Source organism: Chrysochloris asiatica, unplaced genomic scaffold (genome assembly GCF_000296735.1).
Source record: "Chrysochloris asiatica unplaced genomic scaffold, ChrAsi1.0 scaffold00307, whole genome shotgun sequence".
Classification (NCBI taxonomy): Eukaryota; Metazoa; Chordata; class Mammalia; order Afrosoricida; family Chrysochloridae; genus Chrysochloris; species Chrysochloris asiatica.
The window spans coordinates 2,642,204-2,668,584 of NW_006408825.1; the positions used below are offsets into that span (position 1 = coordinate 2,642,204).

General features: G+C 47.8%; 1 protein-coding gene across 1 annotated transcript in view; it reads left to right on the forward strand.

Moving 5' to 3' along the window:
* UBE2QL1 (ubiquitin-conjugating enzyme E2Q family-like 1) overlaps positions 1 to 25,865 on the forward strand; it is a 54,068-nt gene extending 28,203 nt beyond the window's left edge. The window contains exon 2 of the mRNA XM_006874962.1: positions 25,727 to 25,865. Coding sequence (XP_006875024.1) covers positions 25,727 to 25,858 — 132 coding nt within the window. The 3' untranslated portion in view covers positions 25,859 to 25,865. The remainder of the gene's footprint in view (positions 1 to 25,726) is intronic.
* The last annotated feature ends 516 nt before the right edge of the window (positions 25,866 to 26,381 follow it).

Sequence of the window (26,381 nt, forward strand, 5' to 3'; positions counted from 1 at the left end):
CCTTGTGGCCCAGTATTCCGTGTTGTTGTTGGAGCTCCACACTACACGTCTCGCTGCTGCTTGAAGTTCTCGCTGCTGCTCACCTTTATCACTAGTAAGATAAAAAGATGTTATAGGCCACACCCTAGGGAAATCGGTTGATCAAATCAGATCACATCATGGGGGAATCATCGTATCACATCATTGCTTAACTGCTAAACCACTAAGGCTCACGGCCCAGCCAAATGGACCCCTGTTTTGGAGGGAACACAGTTGAGTCCATGACAGTGTCCCAGCCTTGATGTGAGATGTCTCTTGTTGTTGTTAAGTGCTATCTAGTTGATTCGGACTCACAGTGACCCCGGATAAGGTTTCCGAGGAGGGACTGGTGGTTTTGAACTGTTGACCTTGTAGTTAGCAGTCCAGTGCTTATCCTACAGCGCCACACCAGGACCTCTGTGATGTCTATGGTGTGCTGTGGCGTTGGTTCTGACTCATAGTGACCCTGTACATGGTTTCTGAGGCTGTGAATCTTCACAGGAGCAGAAAGTCTCATCATTTTCCCATGGAGTGGCTGATAGATTCGAACTGCTGGCCTTGCGTTTCGCAGCCCAATTCGTAACCACTACAATACCAGAGCTCCTTAACCTGTCTGTTGTTGTTGTTATGTGCCGTCAAGTCGATTCCTACTCATAGTAACCCTGAACAGGGTTTCCGAGGCTGGAAATCTTTACAGGAGCAGAAAGCCTCATCTTTCTCCCGCAAAGCAGCTGGTAGTTTCGAACTCCTGACCTTGCGGTTCGCAGACCGATTCGTAATCACTGCACTACCAGAGCTCCTTAACCTGTCTACACTATGTTGTAAAGTCATTGTCTTCCCCTTTCTCCTCCTCTTTGACCTTCTTCTCCTTCTTCTGGGTGACCTGCTCCCACAGATGACAGTAGCATGAGCTCACCCCAAAATTCCTGTGGGGCGTTCCTAGATGTCCATGGGAATTTTATACTGTTTGGTTGAATTAAATGAGAGAAATGTGCAGATCTTCATCACTGGAAGTCTTTCTGTCATTTCCTGTTCTGAACACACTGTGGAAGGTTGACTCTAGAGCTAGTTGCTGTTCTCCTTCCCCTTGTTGTTGTTGTTGTTGTTGTTGTAAAGTGCTGTCGAGTCGATTCTGACCCAGAGCGACCCTGTAAGGGTTTCCAAGAAGCAGCTGGTGAGCTTGAACCGCCAACCTTGCGGTTCAAATGGCTTTGCAGTCTGATGCATTAACCCGCAGTGCCACACCAGGACTCCCTTCTTCCCCCTACAACTCCTCTATCTTTCTGGACCCTCTCTCCTCTCCTCCTTTCATTAAATGGCTGTTCTTTCTCTCCTCTTTTTTCTTCTTCCCCCTCCAGCTCCTCTTGCTTCTCCTTCTCCCCCGCCTCCTTTCCTCCTTCCATTCAGTTGTGAATTTTATTATTGGAGCCTTTCTTTGAAGACAGGTGTCTTTTGGGCTGTTTGTTTTCTGTTCTCAGCTTTCTTCTCCAGTTTCCAATGCCCAAGATGTCTACCTTTCTCTCACCTTGGGCTCTGTGCCCACAGCAGCCCGCCCACCCTCTCCTGGCACCATGGCCCCTTGTTGCCTTCTGGTCTTTTGTGTTAGTCACTGGACTTCCTCCGTTTCTCCAGCTCCTGCTCCTTCTGTGTGCCCACACATCCCTCACTATGAGCGTTCTGTTTTCCAGGTTTCTTCTATTCTTTAGCGCTGCCAGAATGGGCTCCTTTTCTAGTGTTCTGTCTTCGTTTTAATTGCTTCCATGGTTTCATGGATTTCGTCTCTCAAGGATTCATCTCTGTTTGCTGCAAGTTTCTCTTCTTGATTTTACCGATATGAATGGTCAAGGGCCTCTGTCCATCTTTCCTAGCATTTTCCCTACCTGCCCCCTTCATTCCTGTGTAGTTGGTTCTTTCTGGTCCCACTTCCCCGGGCCCCACCCCTCCTCCCTGCGGCTCCTCTGAACAAGGGAGGTTAACAAGAGGATTCTTTGCTTGCCTGTCTTTGCAGCCATTACTGTTTTAGAATTCCTTTTCTCCACTGGACAGTCACCTGCGTGGTTTCTCCTCTCTGGACCCGCGTGTTCCTCGATGGCACAGTGATTGAACACCAGCTGCTCCATGGGGTGGTCCGCTATGAAGATCTAAACCTCAGAACCCTCCCGGGGTAGTTCTTCTCTGTCCCGTAGTCTGTGAGTCGGAATCCACTCTACAGCAGCGGGTTTGGTTTCTGGCCACTTAGTTCAGGGTTCCTTTTTTATCCACTGGGGAAACCCTGGGAGTGTGCCGGGCAGCATCTGTGGGGTCAGGAAGGACTTTGAACAAAGTGAGAACATGGAGGGGCAGGAGTGGGACAGGCAGTGTAGACCTTGCAACAGAGAACACTTCAGGGAGACGCAAAGGGGAGTGGAGTTGGCTGGTGGATGAGTATTTCAAACAACCAGGGTGAGGGTCAGCGATTTTGGAAGTTGGTGATATTCGGAAGCTGCTCAAGTGGGGCAGCTGGTAGTAAAAATGACCATGGTGAATATATATATATGTATATATATAGAGAGAGAGAGAGAAAGAGAGACAGAGAGAGACAGAGAGAGAATCTAATTAGAAAGGAACCCAACGGCTCTGCAGGATAAGCATTGGACTGTAAACCACAAGGTTGACAGTTTGAATCCACCAGCTGCTCTGTGGAAGAAAGATGAGGCTTTCTGCTCCCGCAAACATGTACAGCCTCAGAAACCCTATACAGGGCTGCTCTGAGTCAAAACGTACTCAACAGCACTTAACAATAATTAGTTGTTATGCCTGTGTGTCCAGCTGGGTCCAGTTTGTTAGTCAGATGTTCTTTCTCTAATTTTCAAAATCCTTAGCAAATTTTGGGTGTAGGGCACTTTCAGAAGTCCTCAGTTTCGTTTTTGTTTTGGGGTTGTTGTTTTTTTTTTGATAATTTTATGCTGGAAAGTAGAAGGTACATCAGAGATTCCTTAGTCATTTTATTGATGAAAACTGTTGGAGATAAATACTTAACAAGAGTCTGGGTGATACACCAGTTCAAGCAAAGGGTTTACAGGACACCAGTTTGGATCAACCATCCTCACTTTGCATGCATTGGACTCCGATTTTACTCAAAAGTGAAGGAATTCATGACAATAGCCCCAACCCTCTCTGCCAGTCCACGACTGAGAGGAGACGCAGGCCAGAGAACTGTCCTCGTGGCCTGGCAGTAGCCAACAGTTTCCCTTCCGTCTTCTTCATTTTCTTCATGCTCTGCACTGCTCTGCCCGGGACCAGTCCCATCTCTGTCCTTCTTGAAGCTTTGAACTCTGTGGGAGCCAGAGACACTTAATTTCATCTCTGTGCCTTTATGGAGCAGTGCAAAGCAGAGGGGAACCCTCATCTGCCTCCCTGAGAACAACTTTGTCACGTCTGTGTTCCCAGATGCCCAGCTGGGTAGATGACACAAACTCACTTTCCTTTCCAATGCTTAGCTGCCACCCCTGATGTTTCAGTAGTCAAGGGTTTCCTATAAGCTTTATAAGGACAAGATTCTAGCAAAAATTCTTAATACTGGGCACTTCCATACATAAGACAAGGGTAAACAATGCATGCTTAATATATTTATACTGATGGATTTATTCAAACTATATGCACTTAGATATTTATATTTTAATTTCAGGATCATAACCTGACTCCTATAGTGTCGTAGTTAAAATGATCTACCTACCGTCTCTTTCTTCCACTGAGGGCATTTAACACACACATACAATGCCAATTAAATGAAAACTAACGTGAACGGATTTTCTCTGTGGCGTTGACTTTGATCTGTCCTTGTAACAGTAATGATGCATGGGAGATGTGGATGGCTCTAACTCGGTTCAGGTGAACACCATGATGGAATTTGAAATGCGGTGCTTTTCTCCGAGGAAAGTGTGAACAGGAGACGTTTTCTGATGGAGACCGAGAGAGAGTATGTAAACAAGGAGGTGGAGGTTGCATTCAGATTAGATGTGTAACTGCTCGCACGCCCAGCGGTGGCTGCGTGGAACTCCTCAGGGTGAGAGCTCACATCTGAGCTGGGACCGACACTCTAAGTGAACGGTGGAGCCTTGGAGAGACCTGGCTCTGTGTGCTGGGAGCAGCATGGAAGGTGGGCTTCAGGGATTGGACACGTTGGAGCCCTAACCCCTGTACCACGGCTGTGGCCTTGTTTGGGTAGACAGGGTCTTTCTCTGCAGATTTTGTGAGGTGACCAAGTATGCTGAAGAGAGTGGGTCCAAGTCCTAGTCCCTTCTGACAGGTGTCTTAGGGTAGACAAGGGAAGACATGGAAACAATGCACATGGGGGTGGGGAAGACATTAAGCCAAGGAACCCCCCAAAGCTGTAGAAACTGAAGAAGAGAAGGAGGCAGAAGACATGGCCCTGCTGACCCCTGAATGTAGACCTCCAGGCTCTAGACTAGGACAAATCCCTGTTTGTACAAACTGCCCACTTTGTGGCACTATGTCCTGGTGGTGCTACCACACTTAGTACCTTAGTCCCTGTCTGGTCAGTGGGCCACATCAGGCCTCCAGCGGATAGGGGCAGGTTCATCTGTGAGGTCTCGCTAGCCCTCCTGGCCGGGACCTACACTGGTAGCAGCAGGACCCTCAGGCGGGTGTGAGAGGGGCAAAGCACTTGACCGTGAGAGGAAGTCCCTGTCAATGACAGATCATTATGAAGTTCCCAGTTCTGGTCATCAGCGTTGCAGTGTTTTGTGGAGGGGTCAAAGCACATTTTATGCTAATGCACAAAAACTTAACATTTTATGTGGTGCTCCGCCTACCTTATAAAGCACAGAAGAGTTTTTCTAATTGTAGAAAGTAAAATATATGTTGTTGTTAAGTGCCTTGGAAACCCTGTACAGGGTCGCTATGAGTCGGAACTGACTCCACGGCACATAACCACCACCGCCAAGTAGGCTTGGTTCCTTGTAAAGCACATGATCTTGTTAATCTGTGTGCTGGCCACGGGCATGGAAGGTGCTGTCCGCTGTGGCTCACTGTAAGTCAGAGTCAATGGCTTCACACTTTGCTCACAGCTCCTCATACCTGCCCAGTTCCCCCGTTTGACCTGCCCACCCTGAGAAGGGGCACCAGCAGGCCTCCACCACCTCTTTACAAGAATCCTGTAGGTCCTCTCAACAAACAGGTCTTCTCAACACATCGTTCACATTTTGTGGGGTTTGTGCACACACTCACACTTCTTGGGGTTCACGCACACATGTTCACATTCCCCATGGTTTGTGCACACACGTTAACATTCCCTGGGGTTCACACACACGTTCACATTCCCCGGGGTTCACACACACGTTCACATTTCCCAGGGATCATGCACACACATTCACATTCCCTGGGGTTCGCGCACACACTTACATTCCCTGGGGTTCACATACACATTCGCATTTCCCAGTGATCACGCACACACTTACATTCCCTGGGGTTCTTATATACACGTTCACATTTCCCAGAGATCACGCACACACGCTCACATTCCCCAGGGTTCACACACACGTTCATATTCCCCGGGGTTTGCATCACACACATTCACATTCCCCGGGGTTTGCACACACACGTGCACATTCCCCGGGGTTCATGCACACACTTTCACATTCCCCGGGGTTCACGCACAAACACACATTTCCCGGGGTTCACACACACACACATATACATTCCCAGGGTTCTCGTGCAGGTTTGAGCCCCTGGGTCACAGAGTATCTACATACTGACTTTCTCGATGAGGTCCGTGCCCTTCCTTGCCCAGCATGTGCAGTTGGCCATTGTTGTGGAGTGCACTGTGCCCTACAGCCTTACCCCTGCCCCCACTAGCCAGACCTTGTTTATCAATGGTGCTGTCCAGTCAGTTCCGATTCACAGCAACCCTGTGTTCAACACAACAAAACAGCGGCGTTTGGTCCTGCGCCATCCTCGATCGTTGCCAACCTTGAGTCCACTGTTGGCGCCACTGTGCCAGTTCATCTCGCTGAGGGTCTGCTTCTTTTTCACTGACCCTCTACTTTACCAATATGACGTCCTTCTCCAGACTGAGCCCTTCTGATCACGTGTCCAAACAACGTGAGATGAAGTCTCAGCATACTGGTTTCTAAGGAGCATTGTTACTGTAGGTCTCCCAGGACAGAATTGTGCGTTCTTCTGAAAGTCCTTAGCATGTTCACTCAATGAACTTCACCAGCATCATAATTAAATGGATCTATCATCATAAGGAGCTCTGGTAGCGTAGTGGTTATGAATCGGGCTGCGAACCTTAAGGTCAGCGGTTCGAAACTACCAGCCGCTCCGTGGGAGAAAGATGAGGCTTTCTACTCCCGTAAAGATTTATACCCTCGGAAACCCTGTACAGGGTCGCTATGGGTCGGAACCAACTCGATGGCACTTAACAACAACAATAACATCATCATAGCATAGTGGTTACGAATCGGACTGCAAACCTCAGGGTCAGCAGTTCGAAACTACCAGCTGTTCCGCAGGAGGAAGATGAGGCTTTCTGCTCCCATAAAGATTTACAGCCATGGAAACCCGTTACAGGGTCGCTATGAGTCGGAACTAACTCCACGACACATAACAACAATTATTATATGGTCTTCCTTATCCACTGCCGAGCTTTTTGTATTGACGATACCATGGCTTGGGTCATGTTAAGAAGCTTAGTTTTCAAGGTGACATCTTTGCTCTTAACCCTTTAAAGAGGCCTTTTGAAAAATAAATAAATAAAGAGACTTTTTGTAGCAGATTTGTCTAATGCAATACATCATTGGATTTCTTGACTGCTGCTTCCATGGGAATTGAGTAAAACGAATAAACTGCAAGTTAAGTAAAATCCTTGACAATTTCCATCTTTTCTCCATTGTTTATTGGTCCAGATGGTTTTTTTTTGTTTTTTTTTTTTTTTATGTGGAGGTGTAAGCTGCAGGCTGAAGGCTGCATGCAGTCTTTAGTCTTCATCATTAAATGCCTCAAGTCTTCTTCATTTTCAGCAAGCAAGATTATGCCATCTGCATATCACAGGGTTGATGTGAATCATCTTTACGTAATGACAATAGGTTTGTTTAGAGCAGGCGTGGGGAATTTTTTTCCTGCCAGAGACCATTTGGATATTTGTAGCATTGTTCACAGTCCATACAGAATTATCAATTTAAAGATTAACCTGCTATATTTGGATCATTGTAACTGTGATTGCCTTGTGAGGCCAGACCAAATGATTTCATAGGGAGTTCTGGTATGGTGCTGTGGGCTATTGTGTTGTACTGCAAAGTCATTTGAACTGCAAGGTCGGCAGTTGAAGCTCTGGGTCGGAATCGACTCGAAGGTACTTCACAACAACATATGGTCTGTAGGCTGGATGTCCCCTACCCCTAACTTAAAGAAATAACTTTCTTTGCAGATGTTACCAGTTAAGTCATTGAGATCATATTGGAGTGGACTGGGTCATATTCCTAATCCTTTCTGAGTGGTGTCCTAGCAAAAAGAAAGAGATGAGCAAACAGAGTCACACAAAGGGCAAAGATAACAACATATCAGGCTGTGTCTACAAGCTAAGGGTTGCCAACAACCCCAAAAAGTAGGAGAGAGGTCTGGGATAGAGCCCCCCTCCACAGAGAAAAAAACAACATTGCTGATGCCCTGAATTCGGACTTCTCACCTCCAGAATTATGAAACATGGAATGTCTGTTCTTTAAAGTCCCCACTTTGTGTTATGGCTGCCCTAGGACAGGAAGACACCCGCCTTTCCCAGTGTTGGTTGCTGCTTTCAGGCTCTGAAGGCAAACTTGGCCATCAGCCCATATATACTATATGAGCTGTGGAGGTTTTCTCTTCTGTGATGGCTGTTCAGATCTGCTCCGGTTTCTACTTTGAGTTTTCTGGATTTTTCCTATCAGTTTTCAGGAACTCTTTCCATTTTCCAGATATTATTTCTTCCTGGGGTTTAGACACTGTAAATATTTTTTCCTAGGATTTTGCTAATTCTCTCTCTCTGTTTTAAAGTAATCTCTAATTTTGAAGTGAAAATCTCTACTTTTGAAGTAAATGTTCATGATAAAAGCTATATATGACAACTAATTTCCTTACAGTTACATGGCAAGATCTCCTCCTAGCTTTTCTTCCACTCGCTTTAGCACGTTTGATCTACAGGGAATCTTTCCTCGTATGTGTTGTGAAGTAGGAGTTGGAGGTGGTATAGGATAAACACTAGATTGTTTATTGCAAGTTCAGTGGTTCAAACCCACCAACAAACCCTATGCAGGAGTGCTATGAGTTGAAATCAACTCAATGGCACTTCAGAACATCAGGTAGCGAGCGGTCCAATCACGTTGATGATCATTGAAGACAGTTTCTTCACCCTGTGTTCTGAACCACCTGGCCCTATAACACTGTGTTGTTGTTGTTGTTAACTGCTGTCGACTCAGTTCCTACCCATAGCGACCCTGTATAGGGTTTCACAGGAGCAGTTGGTGAGCTTGAACTGCCAACCTTGCTATTCAAACGGCCTTGCAGTCGGGGGGATTCTACTGTGTATCATTGTTGTCCTATCACAAATTCCCATCAAGACGTGGTTTTCCCTTCTGGTCCCATTCTTCCTGCTGCCTGTCCCTTTTTTCTAACATCAGATAGGACAGGACACAGTCTTTGCGCTTCAATTTCATAACTGTCTCAGTTCTTTGTGAATCATCATAGTTCCGGGTAAAGTTTTCAATTAGTTGCCAAAACTTCCCTCATGATCATGAAATCTAGTTTCCCACAAAAGAACAAGCCTGAAGCTAGGAGCTTCAGACAACAAGCATGCATTTCCTGAGCACAGTCTGATGTCATCTGGGTCCCTCCTCCAACTTGAGGTCTCTCCGTGCAGAGCAAATAGCCTCCAAGTTCACAGACGTAGGGAGCGTGGGGAAGCCCCTCGTTCTAAAGTGCCTCCCCCTGGTATGGCCGTGTGTGGAGGTGGCTGTTGGTTGAACACTAACTTTGTCGAATGCACTGAGTCCCTCAAAAATAGCCTAGTCTTTAGGATTTTGTGTAGACAGTCCATGCACTTCCTTACCTAACACTTGGCAACTGTTCGGTCACCTATAAAGACTGTCGTGTCTGTATTGTGGCAGTCCAATGTCCCAGAACTCCCAGCACCATGAGAGTCAGGCCAACGAAACCATCGGAAGCTTTGTCCACTTCACATGAGAAGGCTGAGTCAGCGTGCCTTCTGCATATTTCAGTCTCAATGCACACCAGTGTAGATGGCACACAAACACACAAACAGAACCAGGAAAACACATGTGTGAACATCATTCTTATACTGTTTCGAATATCACTGCGCAGTGCACCTTGGGTTGACTTGCCCGCTACTGAGGAGAAAGGGGAAAGTTTTGGCAATTTACTCCTGGACTCCCTTTGCCACCGACTTTAGTCCCATCAGAAATGATCCCCTGAAGATCAGGACTGCATCACATAACAAGCTTTCAGGGAAAATGAAAGTTGACCTGGAAGCTAGAGTCTCCTAAGTGGTGCTTGTTAAAGGTACTTACCTGGGTGAGCCAGGATGAGAATGTGAGTACCTGCCCAGATGTCAGGACAGCAGGGTTACAATGATGTTGTTCTGTATACATGGTAGAGTCCTGGTGTGGCGCTGTGGGTTAATGCGCTGGACTGCAAGGTCAGCGGTTCAAACTCAGCAGCCGCTCCTTGGAAACCCTATACAAAAAGGTCACGATGGGTCAGAACTGACTCAATGGCACTTCACAATAATATTATACATGGTAGCTGAAGGGGGTAACCCACCCCATAGGTCTCCATGGAGACAACTTTCTTCAGCATGGACCACTTAGTTGAAGTCGGTTTGCATCACTGAGGGACTTGTCATGAAAACAGCTCTTGATGGAGGTGTATGGGAGCTGCTTTGTTGTGGTTATGTTCATCACATCCATTGAAATCCTGGAAATGGAGGTGTCTTCACAGGCCTGGACCCGAGGTTAGCAGCTTTTCCCCTCAGCACCTCCTCCCTCTGAGAATGGGTCTCAGGCGCAAAGGTGTGGAGCCATCACTTTCTCTGAGTGGGTGCCTCCTGCCCCCCAACACTGACACCTCATTAGCACCTCATTAGCAGCCACTTCATGGAGCAATCAAAACTGTGTTCTCAGGGAAAATGTGCCACTCATCATGAGGTGTTGGGTTATTAAAGTTTGTAAGTAGAGAAAGGGCTAATTTGCCCACAGGGGGATCATCCCATTTTCGCCTGTCAGTTGTCCTTGGTGGCTGGAGATGTTGTATCTCTGCTGCCTGGGAAGTCTGGTTCAGGCTGGTGGCAGCTTCGCTTGCTCAGATTGACCACACTGGTTCCTCGGGTTTATAAAGCTGCATCTCCACATTGGGCTGATGTTGATGATCATGATGTAGAGAACAAAAAGGCTCTGAATCCTAAGGCATGATGAGGGTAAGACTTTGACAGTTCAGTTACCTGGTGGAACCTTTGGGCAAATCATGGTTGTTGTTGGTATGTGCTGTAAATCTTTAAGGGAGCAGAAAACCTCATCTTTCTCCCATGGAACAGCTGATAGTTTTGAACTGTTGACTCTGAGGTTAGCAGCCTAATTCGTAACAACTACCCTACCAGAGCTCCATTGTAGTGATGTGATGCCCCATTGCTAATGAGTCTCCTTCCTAGGGAAGAAGCAGTTTCGATAAAAGCAGACCACAATGATCTTCACCAGGTGTGAGTTGCCACCCATGATCATCTGCCATTTTATAAGGGCAGGGCTGTCATACTCAAGCCCATCCTGTCCACTCCTAGGAAGGACAAGTAAGATGTTCACTGCTTAGTCTGGGTTCTTAGAGAAACAGACACACAGATGTAACAAAAGCGAAGCTTCTTGTTGCTAAGTGCTATCCAGTTGGTTCCAACTCACAACAATCCTGTATACGATTTCCAAGGTACAGCTGGTGGGTTTGAAATGCTGATCTGTGGTTAGCAGTCCATTGCTTATCCAAAAGTGCCACAGTGTTGTTGTCAAATGCCATCGAGTCAGTTCTGACTCATAGTAACCCTGTATAGGGTTTCTGAGGAGCAGCTGGTGAGCTTGTGGTTCAAACTGACCTTGCAAGAAAACACAAGTTCGTGGAAATTAAACAATACACTATTAAATAGTTATTGGCTCAAAGAAGAAAGTTCATGAAAAAATGGAATGAAAAGCTAAATGCAATTTTTCCACAAGCTTTTGAAGCCTCCTTATGAGTATGCATAGACAGATAGATAGATATTGCTTTTAAGTACTGTCGTATCAATGCTGATTCATAGTGATCCTGCATAGGGTTTCCAAGGAGTAACTGGTGAGCTTGAACCACCGACCTTGCAGTTCAAAATGGCCTTTCAGTCCAGTGCATTAACCCTCAGTTCTGATAGATGGATAGCTAGACAGAAAGATGATAGATAGATAGATAGATAGATAGATAGATAGATAGATAGCTCCATCGAGCCATAGATCAGTTGATAGACCAATAGATTGTTGTTAAGTGCCGTGGAGTCAGTTCTGACCCATAGTGACCCTGTATAGGGTTTCTGAGGAGCAGCTGGTGAGCTTGAAGCACTGACATTGTGGTTCAAAGTGACTTTTCAGGCCAGCGCATTAGCCCACAGCACCACACCAGGACTCCAGATAGATAGATACATACATAGATAGACACATGGTGGTGGTGGTGGTGGTGTGCCATGGAGTTGGTTCCAACTCACAGTGACCCTCTACAGGATTTCCAAGGCTGTAAATCTTTACGGGAGCAGAAAACCTTGTCTTTCTCCCACAGAACAACTGGTAGTTTCAAACTGCTGACCTTGCAGTTTGCAGCCCAACTTGTAACCACTATGCTACCAGAGCTCCTTAGATAGAAACAGAGAGGTGATTTCAAGGGATTGGCTCATGTCATTGAGGGGACTGGCAAGTCCCCAAGCTATAGATCAGTCAAGAAGCTGGAGACCTCTGCTGGTTCATGGGGCTCCAGGGGCTGGAGAATCCAAAATCTGCAGTTTGGTGGCAGGCCAGAGACTTCTAAGGCTTATACCCCAAGAGCTAGAAGTCATATGACAAGAATAGTGCAAGGTCGAGAAGGAGGGAGCTTTGCCACAACGTCCATTTATATACCAGAGGCAGACCACACCCCCAAGGGGACGCCCCTTTCAGTTATTAGTCTGCTTACATCAGGCCACATTATGGAAGGTGATTGCATTGTAACCCATTATGGAAGACGTTTACATTGTGTCCCATTCTGGAAGATGATTAGATTGTGTCCCATTATAGAATATGATTACATTGTGTCCCATTATGGAAGATGATTACATTGTGTCCTATTATGGAAGATGATTACATTGTATCCCATTATAGAATATAATTACATTGTGTCCCATTATGGAAGATGATTACATTGTATCCCATTATAGAATATAATTACATTGTGTCCCATTATGGAAGATGATTACATTGTATCCCAATATAGAATATGATTACATTGTATCCCATTATAGAATATGATTACATTGTGTCCCATTATGGAAGATGATTACATTGTGTCCTATTATGGAAGATGATTACATTGTATCCCAATATAGAATATAACTACATTGTATCCCATTATAGAATATGATTACATTGTGTCCCATTATGGAAGATGATTACATTGTATCCCATTATGGAAGATGTTTACATTGTGTCCCATTATGGAAGATAATTACATTGTGTCCCATTCTGGATAAGAATTACATTGGATGCATTATGGATGAGCACTCAGCCTGGTGCCCATCACGTGCTTCAGCATTAACCAGCACAGCCAATGAGATGATGCCTATGACTTACTCAAATTGACAAAAGGAAAGGGCTCTGGTTGGCATCTAGTATCCAAACGGAAGACCTAGATGAAAGTAACATTACAGACCCCAATAAGCAGAGACGTGGCCCATACATATGCGTGCACGCACACACACACACACACAGCCCAATAACATGTGTACTTCTACTCTCTAAAATGTGTATCCGGGGCCGCTTACTGCGTCATTATGGGTATGGAATACAAATGGCCATTTTGAGTCTCTCTCTCTCTGGACTATGAAGGGTAAAGCAAATGTTGATAAGGGATTCAGGAGGCCCCAGTGAAAAAAAAATGATCCTAATTCTTAACTTCACTAACAAAACTGCATTTCAACTGTTGGCCCAGGGGAAGGATGCTGTTGTCGTTAAGTGCCGTTGAGTTGGTGCCAACTCATAGTGATCCTGTATAGCATGGGTGGGGAACCTTTTTCTCTGCCAAAATTTATAACATCATTTTCAAGCCATACAAAATTATCAACTTAAAAAAATTAGTCTTCTGTATTTGGTCAAACTTTGGACATATTGTCCGCAGGAAACAGTCGCTGGAGAAGGATGTCATGCTGGGTAAGGTGGAGGGTCAGAGAAAAAGAGGAAGACCCCCAACAAGATGGATCAGCCAGGTGGCATCATTGATGGCATCAAGTGTGGCAGCGGTAATGAGGTTGGCCCAGGATCGGACATTGTTTCGTTTTGCTGTGCATAGGGTCGCTATGAGTCAGTTCCAACTCGATGGCACCTGACAACAACAACAACATTTGGTCAAACATTTAATTAACTCACTCCTAATGTGATGGCTGGAACCGCAGTTGCCTTGGAATCAGACCAAATGATTTCATGGGCTTTCTACAGCTCACTGGCCGGATGGCCCCCACCCTACTTTATAGGTTTTCCAAGGAGCAGCTGGTGGGTTTGAGCCATCAACCTTGCGGTTAGCAGTCCAGTTCTCATTCTGCTAAGCCACACCAGAAGTCAAGGGGGGGAAGGATAGCTCAAGGTTAAAAACAACAAAATCCTAAATGGAGAATTCTATCCTATGAACATAGTGTTACACGACTTCTTGTTAGGTGTGGTCAAGTTGGTTCTGACTCACAATGGCCCCATGTACAACAGAAGCTAACACTGCCCGTTGCTGAACCATCCTCACCATTGTTATGGTAGAGCCCATTGTTACTGCCACTGTGTCAGTCCATCACATCCAGGGTCTTTCTCTTTTTCTGCTGACCCTCTATTTACCAAGCATGATGTCCTTCTTCGGTGACTGGTCCCTCCTGATGACATATCCAAAGTAGGTAAGACAAAGTCTCACCAGCCTGGCTTCTAAGGGGCATCCTGACTGTACTTCTTCCAACACAGATGTGTTTGTTCTTCTGGGAGTCCGTGTTACAGTCTATATTCTTGACCAACACCATGAGTCAAAAGCATCAATTCTTCCATCTTCTTGATTCATTGTCCAGCTTTCACATGCCTATGAGGCTATTGAAAATACCAGGGCTTGGGTCAGGTGCACCTTAGTCCTCAAAGTGACCTCTTTGCTTTTGAACATTTTAAAAGCAGTTTTGTGCATCAGATTTGTCCAATGCAATATGTCCTTTGACATCTTGACTGCTGTTTCTATGGATATTGACTATGGCTTCAAGCCAAATGAAGTCCTTGACAACTTCAGTCTTTTCTCCGTTGGTCACAATGTTGCTTGCTGGTCCGGTTGTGGAGATTTTTGTCTTGTTTATGTTGAGGTGGAATCTCGAGATTAGCAGGGGACTGGGGAGAGAGTGTGCTTTCTTAATTCTGTCCATGGGCACCTGCATTGATTCTTCTAACTGGAGTATCGGGACATGAGTTCTGTGTGTGTCTGATGGACGCATGCTCCTTTGGTAATTCTGTGCATGGGAGCCTGCAATGATTCTTCTAACTGGAGTATCGGGACATGAGTTCTGTGTGTGTCTGATGGACGCATGCTCCTTTGGGAGAAGTCGGGTTAACAGCCGGGTACTTTGTGTAAATGCTGTAGACCTCAAGGATGAGGCATGCAGCAAGCGTCAGATTCGATCTACCCCAACATGCTCGTGAACAAGGTGGGAATATCTGAGGTGGACAAAGGATTAGCTGAGGCAGTTCTGAGTCATGGTGACCCCACGTACCGCACAACAAAGTGGTACCTAGCCCTGTGCCATCTTCGCTCTCCTTGGTGCATTGAGCCCACCATTTCTCAGTCCATTCCATGGAGGGTTTCCCTCCTTTTCAGTGACTCTCTACTTGTGATTCACAGGGTTTTCATTGGCTAATAAAGGAGCTCTGGTAGCGTAGTGGTTACGAATCGGGCTGCGAACCTTAAGGTCAGCGGTTCGAAACTACCAGCCGCTTCGTGGGAGAAAGATGAGGCTTTCTACTCCCGTAAAGATTTACACCCTCGGAAGCCCTGTTACAGGGTCGCTATGGGTCGGAACCGACTCAACGGCACTTAACAACAACAACAACAATTTTAGAAGTAGATCAACCAAACCTTTCTTCCTACTCCATCTCAGTCTTGAAACTCCATTGAAACCTGCCCACCCTGGATGACCTTACTGGACTCTGTACTTTTCACCTTCCAGCATCCTCACTACATGTGAGCCACACAGTACGACAGACTGACAGACAAGGACTGGGGTCTTCTCCTTGGGTGTCATAGTCACACCCTGTGGTACCCACTCCCTCTGTTAACCTAGGAGGAAAGTGTCATTCACGCCCTAGGACTCTCTCCTCTGCTTTGTCCTGCCTGTCTTTGGATCCAGGGACATTTGTGCTGGGCAGGCATCTCGTTTTGCAAATGAAAGATTGTGAAAACAACAGCAAGTGTGGTGAATGGCAAGCCAAGAATCTAAAAAGATCATAAACAACGACAGGAAGCAGCTGACTCGAGCCAGTCAACATGTCAGAACTTAATAAAGAATTCTTTACTTGAGCCCAAAACTCGGACAGCAACAGGACAACCCACGGAGGAGCCAAATCAGCAGTCCATGTGGACAAAGGCCACTTTCAGCCCTCAGCACCCAGCCCGCCTGCACGTGGCCAGCTTCATTCTTTCCCTCTACACCCAGACTGTCCACCCTGGATTGCAGGGTGGGGCCTCATCTGCAACGTGCCAGGGTCACACCTGGGGCTCACCCAGTGCTGGGAGCAATCATGTGTCCTCCTTTCCAAAGTGCATACTATCATGTCCTCTCCCACCACCTTCACCTCGGCCACCACCTCTCCCATGATCACCTCCCACCACCACCACGACATACATCATCACCTCCATCACCACACCATCACCTCCACAAGCTCATCACCATCACCTACCCCATCATCACTACCACCATCATCACCACGATACACCATCACCACACACACCATCACCTCCACAATCTCATCACCACCACCTACCCCATCATCACTACCACCATCATCACCATCATCACCACCACACACACCATCACCTCCATCACCACACCATCATCACTACCACCATCACCACCACACACACCATCACCTCCATCACCACACCATCACCTCCACAAGCTCATCACCATCACCTACACCATCATCACTACCACCATCACCTCCACCACCACCACACACACCATCACCTCCACAAGCTCATCACCATCACCTACACCATCACTACCACCATCATCACCATCATCACCATGACACACACCATCAACTCCATCACCACACCATCACCTCCACAAGCTTTATCACCATCACCTACACCATCATCACTACCACCATCATCACCACGACACACACCATCACCTCACACACCATCACCTCCATCACCACACCATCACCTCCACAAGCTCATCACCACTACCTACCCCATCATCACTACCACCATCATCACCACGACACACACCATCACCTCCACAATCTCATCACCACTACCTACACCACCATCACTACCACCATCACTACACACACCATCACCTCCATCACCACACCATCACCTCTATCACCACACACACCATCACCTCCATCACCACACCATCACCTCCACAAGCTCATCACCACTACCTACCCCATCATCACTACCACCATCATCACCATCATCACCACCACACACACCATCACCTCCATCACCACATCATCACCTTCACAAGCTCATCACCACCACCTACCCCATCATCACTACCACCATCACCACCATCATCACCACGACACACACCATCACCACACACACCATCACCTCCATCACCACACCATCACCTCCACAAGCTTATCACCACTACCTACCCCATCATCACTACCACCATCATCACCATCATCACCGTCACCACCATCACTACCACCTCCACTTCCATCATAAGATTTTCAATGATTGCATTTTCAGAAGTGGATTTCCAGGCCTTTCTTGGGAGGTAACTTTGAGTGGACTCGAACCTCCAGTGTTTCAATTAGCAGCCAAGGGCTTTAACCATTTTCACCACTAGAGACTCCACCCTGCCTGTAACCCACTACCATGACATGCATTCCAAGCCCCAGAGCCCGTCCATATACGGCAGCGTGGACGTGCCCACGGGTTTCCAAGTCTATCATCTTTACGGAAGCCGGCTGCCGCATCTTTCACCCATGGAGCAGCCAGGGGTTCAAACTGCTGACCTTTTGGTTCGCCGTCCAGTGCCTATCCCACTGCACCGCCGGGGCTCCTACTCTGCCTGTGGGCCGTGGACCGATTTCTTAGGTAGAAAGCATGGGAGGGGCAGCTGTCATGAGTGAAATGAGTGTTTTTGCTTAAAAAGGGAACACAGTGTTTTTGGCTGGGCCTGATCAAAAGCAGCTTCCTTTTGGAATCTGTGAAGCAGGAACTACGATGCCAGATTGCGGGTTATTTTGGGAAGCAGGGCTGTGCGGAGCGGGGGTTTTACTGGGAACCGCGCTCCCCATCCGTGAGCAGACAGGCAGAGGCGCACCCGGCGGGCGGTAGGTCACAGCCAGGCGTGAAGGCGCGCTCATGTGCTGATGTGTGGGGGTGAAGAAGTGTGTGGTCTGTAATACCATGGGTTCTTTCTGAAACAGGGCACGGGTAAGTGAGGGCTGTGTACCCCAGAACACCACACTCCACTCCCCAGTGAACAAAAGCAACAGTTCATTGGAGAATGGTCAGGGTCATTTCTGTCTGTGTCCCTTCCACAAATTCCCAAGAGCCAGCCAGCCTGGGGGCTCAGAGTGTGGCCTTCAAAGGCAGAAGGACCTGGGTTCGAATCTTGGCTCTTGGCTTACAGCAAGTTCTTGCTGTCTTGTTCTGTTTCCTCCTGTACAACTATATTGATGCTAGCAGAAACCATTGATGGAGCCACAGGAAGGGTCCAGTGCATGCGTTTAAGAACATCTTAGGGCCCACGTCCGGACACAGCTGCAACATCCACCTTTCACGGAGACTCCCGGCCAGCACACCTAACACACAGCCACCATCTGTCTCTCAGGGGAGGTTTGAGTGTTGTTAAGATGCCCAGCAGGTGTCAGGAAGAGGAAGAAAGTCCTGGTGATTGGTGAATGAAATGTAATGACCTCCTTTACCCCAGTCCCCGCCTCCGTTGTCTCCCCAGTCTCCTTCCTGCACCCCAGTTCCTCTCCCTGTACCCCAGGCCCTCCTTTCTGTAGGCCAGTCCCCCTCCTGAGGTCTGTCCTTTCTTCCTGCATCCCTGTTCCCCCTCCCTGTGTCCCAGTCCGTCTCCTGTACCCCAGTCCTTCTCCCCTGCATTGTTTGTGCTGAGGGGCAGGCTATGCAATGTGGAGCTAGCCCGGCTGAAGCCCCCGTACAGACTGCCTTCTGTGTCCTGAAGCTCCCCAGATTCTGCCGCAAGGCTTCCCTGGGGTGACAGTCCCTATTCAGATAGCCATCATGTTACTGCATGAACCCTTGAATACCCTGTACCACAGCCACACATGTACACACATGTACACCCATGTCCACATGCAATAGGAGACATCACTGCAGCCACAGTGCACGCACGCACACACTCATTGAGACCCAATCAAGCAACTGGTCCCACGCCCAGGAACTCTCTGCTCAAGGCTTAATTGCAGCGGGTCTGCAGAAGCCCCCCTCTTGTCAGTGACTTAGATGGTGTCTCAGTTCTCTCGTGTGGCTATATCAGAAATAACACAAGTGGGTGCTTCAGCAAGCAGAAACGTTATATCCTCCCATAGTGTAAAGAAGGCTAGAAGTCTGAATTCAGGGGCCGGGGTTAGAAGAAGGTTTTCTTTCTGTCAGCTCTGGGGAAAGAAAGGCCCTCGTCTCCTTCCAGCATCTGTGGGCCTGGTGGTCCTTGGAGGTCTCCATGTGTCTTGGCACCAGTCTTCCCCTGGGCTAGGAGCTTCTCAGCACAGGGACCCTGGGTCTTCTCCTTGCTCTTCTTTCTTGGTGGTACTCAGGACCCCCACTCTCTGCTTACTTCTCTGTCCTTTCTGGTGTAAAATAAAAGGTCATACGGCTCATGCCCCAGGAAATTCAGGGTTAGGACCCGAGTCAGGGTGTTGCATCCCACCCTGACCTCCTTATAACTGATGGGTCACATGAGATCACATCATCACATAACTGAACTGCCAGATTACGTCATCACATAACTGCCAGATTACGTCATCACATAACTGCCAGGTGACGTCATCACATAACTGCCAGGTGACGTCATCACATAACTGCCAGGTGACGTCATCACATAACTGCCAGGTGACGTCATCACATAACTGCCAGATTATGTCATCACATAACTGCCAGATCACACCATCACAAAACTGCCAGATTACGTCATCACATAACTGTCAGATTAGGTCATCACATAACTGCCAGATTACACCATCACATAACTGCCAGATTACGTCATCACATAACTGCCAGGTTACGTCTTCACATAACTGCCAGATGACATCATCACATAACTGAACTGCCAGATTACATCATCATATAACTGCCAGATCACGTCATCACATAACTGCCAGGTTACGTCATCACATAACTGTCAGATTACATCTGACATAACTGCCAAACACTAAGAATCATGGCCCAGCCTAATTGACACACATTCTTAGGGGCACAGTTCGATCCAGGACACACAGAGGTGTTTTACTCTGGGAACCTATTTCTTTGAAGCTGCGTCTGTCTATCTGTTGTGGGTCCTGTCTGACCTCTGGAAATATCCAGCTAGATTTCTCCTGGGCTTTGCTCTATTCGCTGGCCCTTCACAAACAGGTGGAGAACTGATATCTTCCAGAGCGAGTCTGGTGTCAGCGATATCCATGAGCGCTCATGTTTCTCAAGCTGGGAGCTTTGCCGGCTCCGGATCCCTGGGCAAACGGCAGAGCTGTGTAGCACATCTGCATGGAAGGCCCGAGCTGGGGGCGTAGCTCACGAGTGTGTCAGCCCACTGCAGTCGAGGCAACGCCTACTGAGATCAACTGTACAGAGTGTCTTTATGGGAGCAGACAGCTGGTGGTTTGAACCACCAGCCCTGCAGCTAACAGCCCAGCACCTAACCCACAGCGCCACCAGGGCTCCTTTTGACAGCCAGCAGTAGAAACTCATCCTTCAGTCTCAGGAAGTGATTCCAGGAACCTCACAACTTTACATTGGGATTCTGTTTCATGGACCATAAGTTTGTAATTCACAGTCGCACAAATCACAAAATGCCAGGGCAGTATGATGGATTACAAGCAAAGGGCCCAAAAGAAGAAAATCTAATCTAGTGGAGAATACAGGTGTGAAGTCCACCTGATCTAATAGACATCCTTTAAAAGAGTAAGAAATTAGTCACATAAATCCAATCTACTGGGTCACAATACCTACAGGAAAGGACACTTTGGTAGGTTGTGTTTTAAGAGGACGGAATGGCGCCAAAGCACAGAACACATGGTGAAGCATGAGAAGCTGTTGTGGACGTGCAGGCGTCTGGCTTGCTTTGACATATCGCGTCCTTATAAAACCCTAGTGTCCTATAGTAACTTAGGGTTACTTTACAGAAGAGGAAATCGGGATTCAGAGAGGCGAAGTAACTCAGCCAGGAAGTGGTGGAGCAGGGATTTGAAGCCAGGTCTGTTGAATTCTGCTCCCCACCCCCACAACACACACACACACACACCGTGCACACTCTTGCCCCAGCCCTGCCTGGCTTTCCCCATGATTGCGTGAGCCAGCACTTTCATGCCTCTGTCTTTGGACCCCTTGTTTACATTCCACTGTCGCCTGGCCAACACCTGCCTATCCAGATTGACTGCGCTCAGGGCCACCATATATGGATGTGTTACTCGACACACAGACAACCAACACACCCTGGGTCCTCCCCACTGTAGGAGCCATCTGAACCCAAGCTGCAGGCTCCTGAAGACAAGACTCCTGTCTGCCTTAGACACCATCACCATCCCTATCGTAAGCAGTCCTTCACCAATCATGTGTTGGGTGAACTGTGAATGAGTTGACCACCCTTGCTCGCTGCCATCTTCCTGTACACAGTGGTTCTCAGCCGGGTGATCTTATCCCCAAGGGAACAGTGGGTACCAAACAACATGATTGCGGTGACTCAGATGCTGCTTGTTCTCAGCTCCTAGACACTGCTACCCACCCTACGGTGTATGAAACACGGCAGCACACACATACTCTGTCTCAGAACTACCACATACCCGAGTATCTCCAGGGTGGGCTCAGCACCTAGGCAGGGGCCCAAAACCAGTGTGTCTTTTTAAACCCAGCAGCCAAGATACAGAATGAATGAATGAATGAGAAATACAGCAGTCACAAGAGATTCAGACTAAAATTCAGTGAACAACTTGGGGTGGTGAAAACCCTGTAGTCAGGAGTCTGTACTCGAGCTTGGAGCCACTTCTCGGCTGGATAGAAATGGTTCCATGTTGGAACATCATGGTGATTGGAAAAGCCCAGATGAAACGAATGGTTTTGACAGACTCAGCCTTGGAGAACTGTGTTCTCTGTGGCAATGGTATGCATCTCTGTTATGCTTTTTAAGGTGGTTTGGGTTTTTAAGGTGGTTCAGGTTTTTAAGGTGGTTCGGATTTTTAAGGTGGTTCGGGTTTTTAAGGGGGTTCGGGTTTTTAAGGTGGTTCGGGTTTTTACGGTGGTTCGGGAAATACCCTGTGATTGCTCATGACTCAGTCCCCAAGTTATGACTCGGGAGAGAACATGGGGACATGCTTTCTTATCAAAGGTGTGGCCATAAATGCATAAAAATAAATAAATAAATAAAAAGATAGGATGGAATGCATTTTCTGCAATAGTTATTTTTGTGGATGGGGGGTTGGGTTTTTTGGGGAGTCCTGGTGTGGCACTGTAGGATAAGCACTGAATAGCAACGTTGGTTTAAACCACAAGGTCAGAAATTCAAATCCACCTGCCACTTCTTAGAAACCCTGCACAGGGTCACTATGAGTCAGAAGTAACTCAACGACACTTAACAACAACATAGTAGTTTTAGGTTTATGGAAAAATTGCACTGAGAGAGCAGAGTTTCCGTAGTCTCTCTCTCCCTGCAGTTTCCCCCATTATTAAACATCTTGCATTGTTGTTGTTAGTAGGAGCCGATGAGTCAGTTCCAACTCATGTTGTTATGTGCCGTGGCGTCGATTCCGACCCATAGCGACCCTGTACAGGGTTTCCGAGGCTGTAAATCTTTACGGGAGCAGAAAGCCTCATCTTTCTTCCGTGGAACAGCTGGTAGTTTTGAACTGCTGACCCTGAGGTTCGCAGCCCGATTCGTCACCACTGCGCTACCAGAGTTGGCCATAAATTCTTAAAGGTCACACAGAGCTCTTACAATGGGCTGAGCCAATTGTCACATCAAGGTCTTTCAGCATTGAATACAAGTAGCATTATTTTAGGAAAAAAAAAAGTCAAAGTCATTTGCAAAAACTATTCAAGACTAGACTCTTGGATGATTAGTGAAGTAGAAACAGACAAGGGAGAAACGTGTATGTTACGAGACTAAGACAAATGAATCTTTATGTAATTTTATGTTGCTGTTAAGTGTCATCAAGTCGGTTCCAACTCATAGTGACCCTGGATAGGGTTTTCAAGGAGTGACTGGTGAGTTTGAACCTCCAACCTTATGGTTATCGTACAAGTACCACACCAGGACCCCCTACAATTGTATAAACTTCAAAGTATTCAGTATTCTGAGAGTCAGTGTCTTATTTGATGCTCATAAAGATACTGTGAAGTAGGTACTTGTCCCCATTTTATAGAGGAGGATGCCGAGGGTCAGAGAAGGTAGGCCTAAGTACCCCTAGAAGGCCAGATCCCAGGGGACAATATTCTGGAAGGAAGAATGAGGAAAGCTGGGTACCATCAGTGGTGGAGATGGAGTTGGCATTTCAATGGGCTACTTTTCATCAAAAACAGCCTAGCAACCCAGCTGTTGTTAAGTGCTGTCAAGTCAGTTTCACCTCATAGCAACCCTGTATGGGAGTACTAAAGCTAGAAACCTTTCAGTAGAAAGTCTTACCTTTCTCCCTCAGAATGACTGGTGGGCTCGAACCTCTGACCTTGTGGCGTGCAGTCCAGTGCTTATCATGCAGAGCCATACCGGCAGAGCTAGGAAATAAACTCTATGGTTTCCAAGACCAGCGGTTCAGTAGGTGAGGCTGGAGGACCAGCTCAGTGAGCTCGCTGTGATGCTGGGTGTGTAGGACGGAGGAGATGAAGGCAGCATTGTCAGTACAGACATAAGATCTCCAACTGGCTCCTAACAGACTCCATCTCTCTGTTGGTGAATTGCCCAAAACTAGGGTGCTGTGGTCAGCATTTCTTAAGGGAAGAGCAGGCACAAAGCCGGGCCTGTTCACTTGGGCCTTTGTCATCTTTCTGAACAAATTGGGACTTTCTCAGGGAATCGGCAGAGTTTGTGTTTATGCCCAAAGCGACAGAATATACCAAGGCTCTTGAGCCTGTGTTCATCTGGATACTTTGAGTTCAGAATTCTCAATTTGTCCCATAAATTTGCCGGTATTGTAGAAAAGCGGGCATGACTCAGATGGGCTTTATTTACCACAAAAAGTTGCTGCAGTCTGGTGTAAACTGATGCCAGCCTTGCTGGGAAGGTACGTTTGCTTCCACTGGATGAGACCCTGCTGGGTCTCAGCTAGCGTGGTGACTGATAGGAAGGTGTTCACTTTGGGTTGTTGTTGAGTACTGTGGTGTCGGTTCCGACTCATAGCGGCCCTGCACAGGGTTTCCGAAGCTGCACATCTTTACGGGAGCAGAAAGCCTCACCTTTTCCCACAGGACAGCTAGTAGTTTCGAACAGCCGACCTTGAGATTACCAGCCTGATTCGTAACCCTTCTACTTTGGGTAGTCCCTGCTTATCAGGGTAATGACACGATGTAAGTAAATTGGGACGTTATAAAATCAAAATCAGAGTGGCATCCTCATGGGAAGCGGGGACATTTCTGGTCATTTCCTTTCTTCTCTTGGCTTCCTTTGCGCTTTTAGCTGCTTACTTGATGAAGGGGGTGGGGGTGGAAGAGTTGCCATAAAGTCAGTTTCCACTCATGTCCACCCCACGTGTGTCTGCGTAGATCCGAGCTCCATGGGTTTTCAGTGGCTGATTTTCCAAGTAGATTACCATACCTTTTGCCTGAGGCATGTTGGGGTGAACTCGTTTGTACCTCCAACCTTTTGGTTAACAGCCAGGCGCTCTAATAGTTGGCACACCCTGGGCTGTTGGGTGGAAACCAAGCAGCAAATGAACTAAGTAAGACAGGGAACGAAGGCAGAGGAAAGACCAGAGGGGCCAAACTCAGCAGCCCTTACTCCTCCACTCACTGCTGAAAAGGAATACAGGCTCTGAGTTCAGTCAGGCAAAGGGCTACCCTACCCAGTTCCCGGGGACCGGGCCCCATTGGCCCAGTGAGTTGGAGGTGGCAGACAGGACCTGTTTCCAGGGCAGCCATCAGGATTTCTCAGGTGCTGAATGTCGCTCACACACCTTGACCAAGAGAACGGGGCTACCATTGGATATGGCGAGGCTTTAGGTCACTTCAGGACAAAAGCAGAACACACCCCTGATTGGGCTGGACGGACAGACGTCCACATTGAAATGCAGCAAACAGCACTGCCTGTTAAAATCCACGGGCAGTGGGAGGTCGTTGGTAATGTTTGTGTGCGCTCCTTATAGATGAAACTCAGCCAGGTCTTTTGAGGTGCTTCCACCCATGGGAGAAACCCAGACTTGAGACAGGCACACAGGGGTCGGCAGATGCTCTTTAGATGAAGCTGCTGCCTCCAGCTGTGGCTCCCAGCATCCTGAGAGGAGCAGAGGCAGTTTGTGCTGTGGGTTTGGAAGGTTGCTGAGATGGTGTTGGTTCAAGGGTAGAATTCTTCCCTCCCGTGTGGGAGACGTGGGTTCAGTTCCCATATGTCAGTGGAGGCTGGCTTGTTGCTGAACAGGTTTCAGCTTCCAGACCAAGACAGACCAGGAAGAAAGACCTGGTGAGCTACTTCTGAAAGTCAGTCCGTGAGAACCCCGTGGATCACAACTGCCCACAACACAGCCGAACCCAGGGACGGTGCAGGACTAGCTAGGCAGCCATTCTGTGGAGCAGGGGGTCGTAGTGAGTTGGGGGCCAATGAACAACAATGGCATCAGTTTTGCCACCTGAGTCCTGTCTGGCTCCAGGTGGACTCTGGGGGACTGTCAGTCTTCCCACCCACTCAGCCAGGACCACCCTGTTGCTTTGGGTGATCAGTACATCCCAGGGACTCAAGCGTCAGAGACTCGCTGCTCTGGGCATCTCTAACAGAATTGGCACCCAGGCCTAACCAAATCCCTGTCTCTGTCTCTCTTCCTGTTTTATGCAGGGGCGGATCTGTAGAAAAGCCGGCAAATCAAAAAAGTCCTTCAGCCGTAAGGAAGCGGAGGCGACTTTTAAGAGCTTGGTGAAAACGCATGAGAAGTATGGCTGGGTTACCCCGCCGGTCTCAGATGGCTGATGTCCACTGCCTCTCCACACACACCACCCCCAACATCTCCTTGTCCATGCTGCACACCACCCACCTACCCCCCCGTTTTCTACGCCCGCCAGGACTGTGTCAGGAACGCCAAGGCGACATTTAAGTTATTTATGAACAGATGTGTTGACAGAGAGTGAGAGGGTGTGAGCGCCGCCGGGCTTCTGTTCCGTTGAGAAGTGAAGGAGCATCATCCTGGAGCCAGCTTAGAACAAATGCTGAGATGGTGACATCTCCCAGCCCCGCCCTTCCGCCCTCCTCCCGCCACGCATCCTTCGCTTCTTCTTCCTAGGGCAGCGGATCCAGAAGCAGCCAGTGGGCACCCGCTGCCCGGTAGGACGCTGGCACCGCCAGTATGGGCCCCCTGCGCTGTGGCTGTCTCGTTTCCCTTCCAGCGTAGCCTGAAGCTGTGGCCCAGGACCTCCTGTGACCACATTTACACCTCATCTGTGCTCTGACCTTTGGCTCATGAAAACAAGATGTACCGTCACCAGGTTCTTCGTGA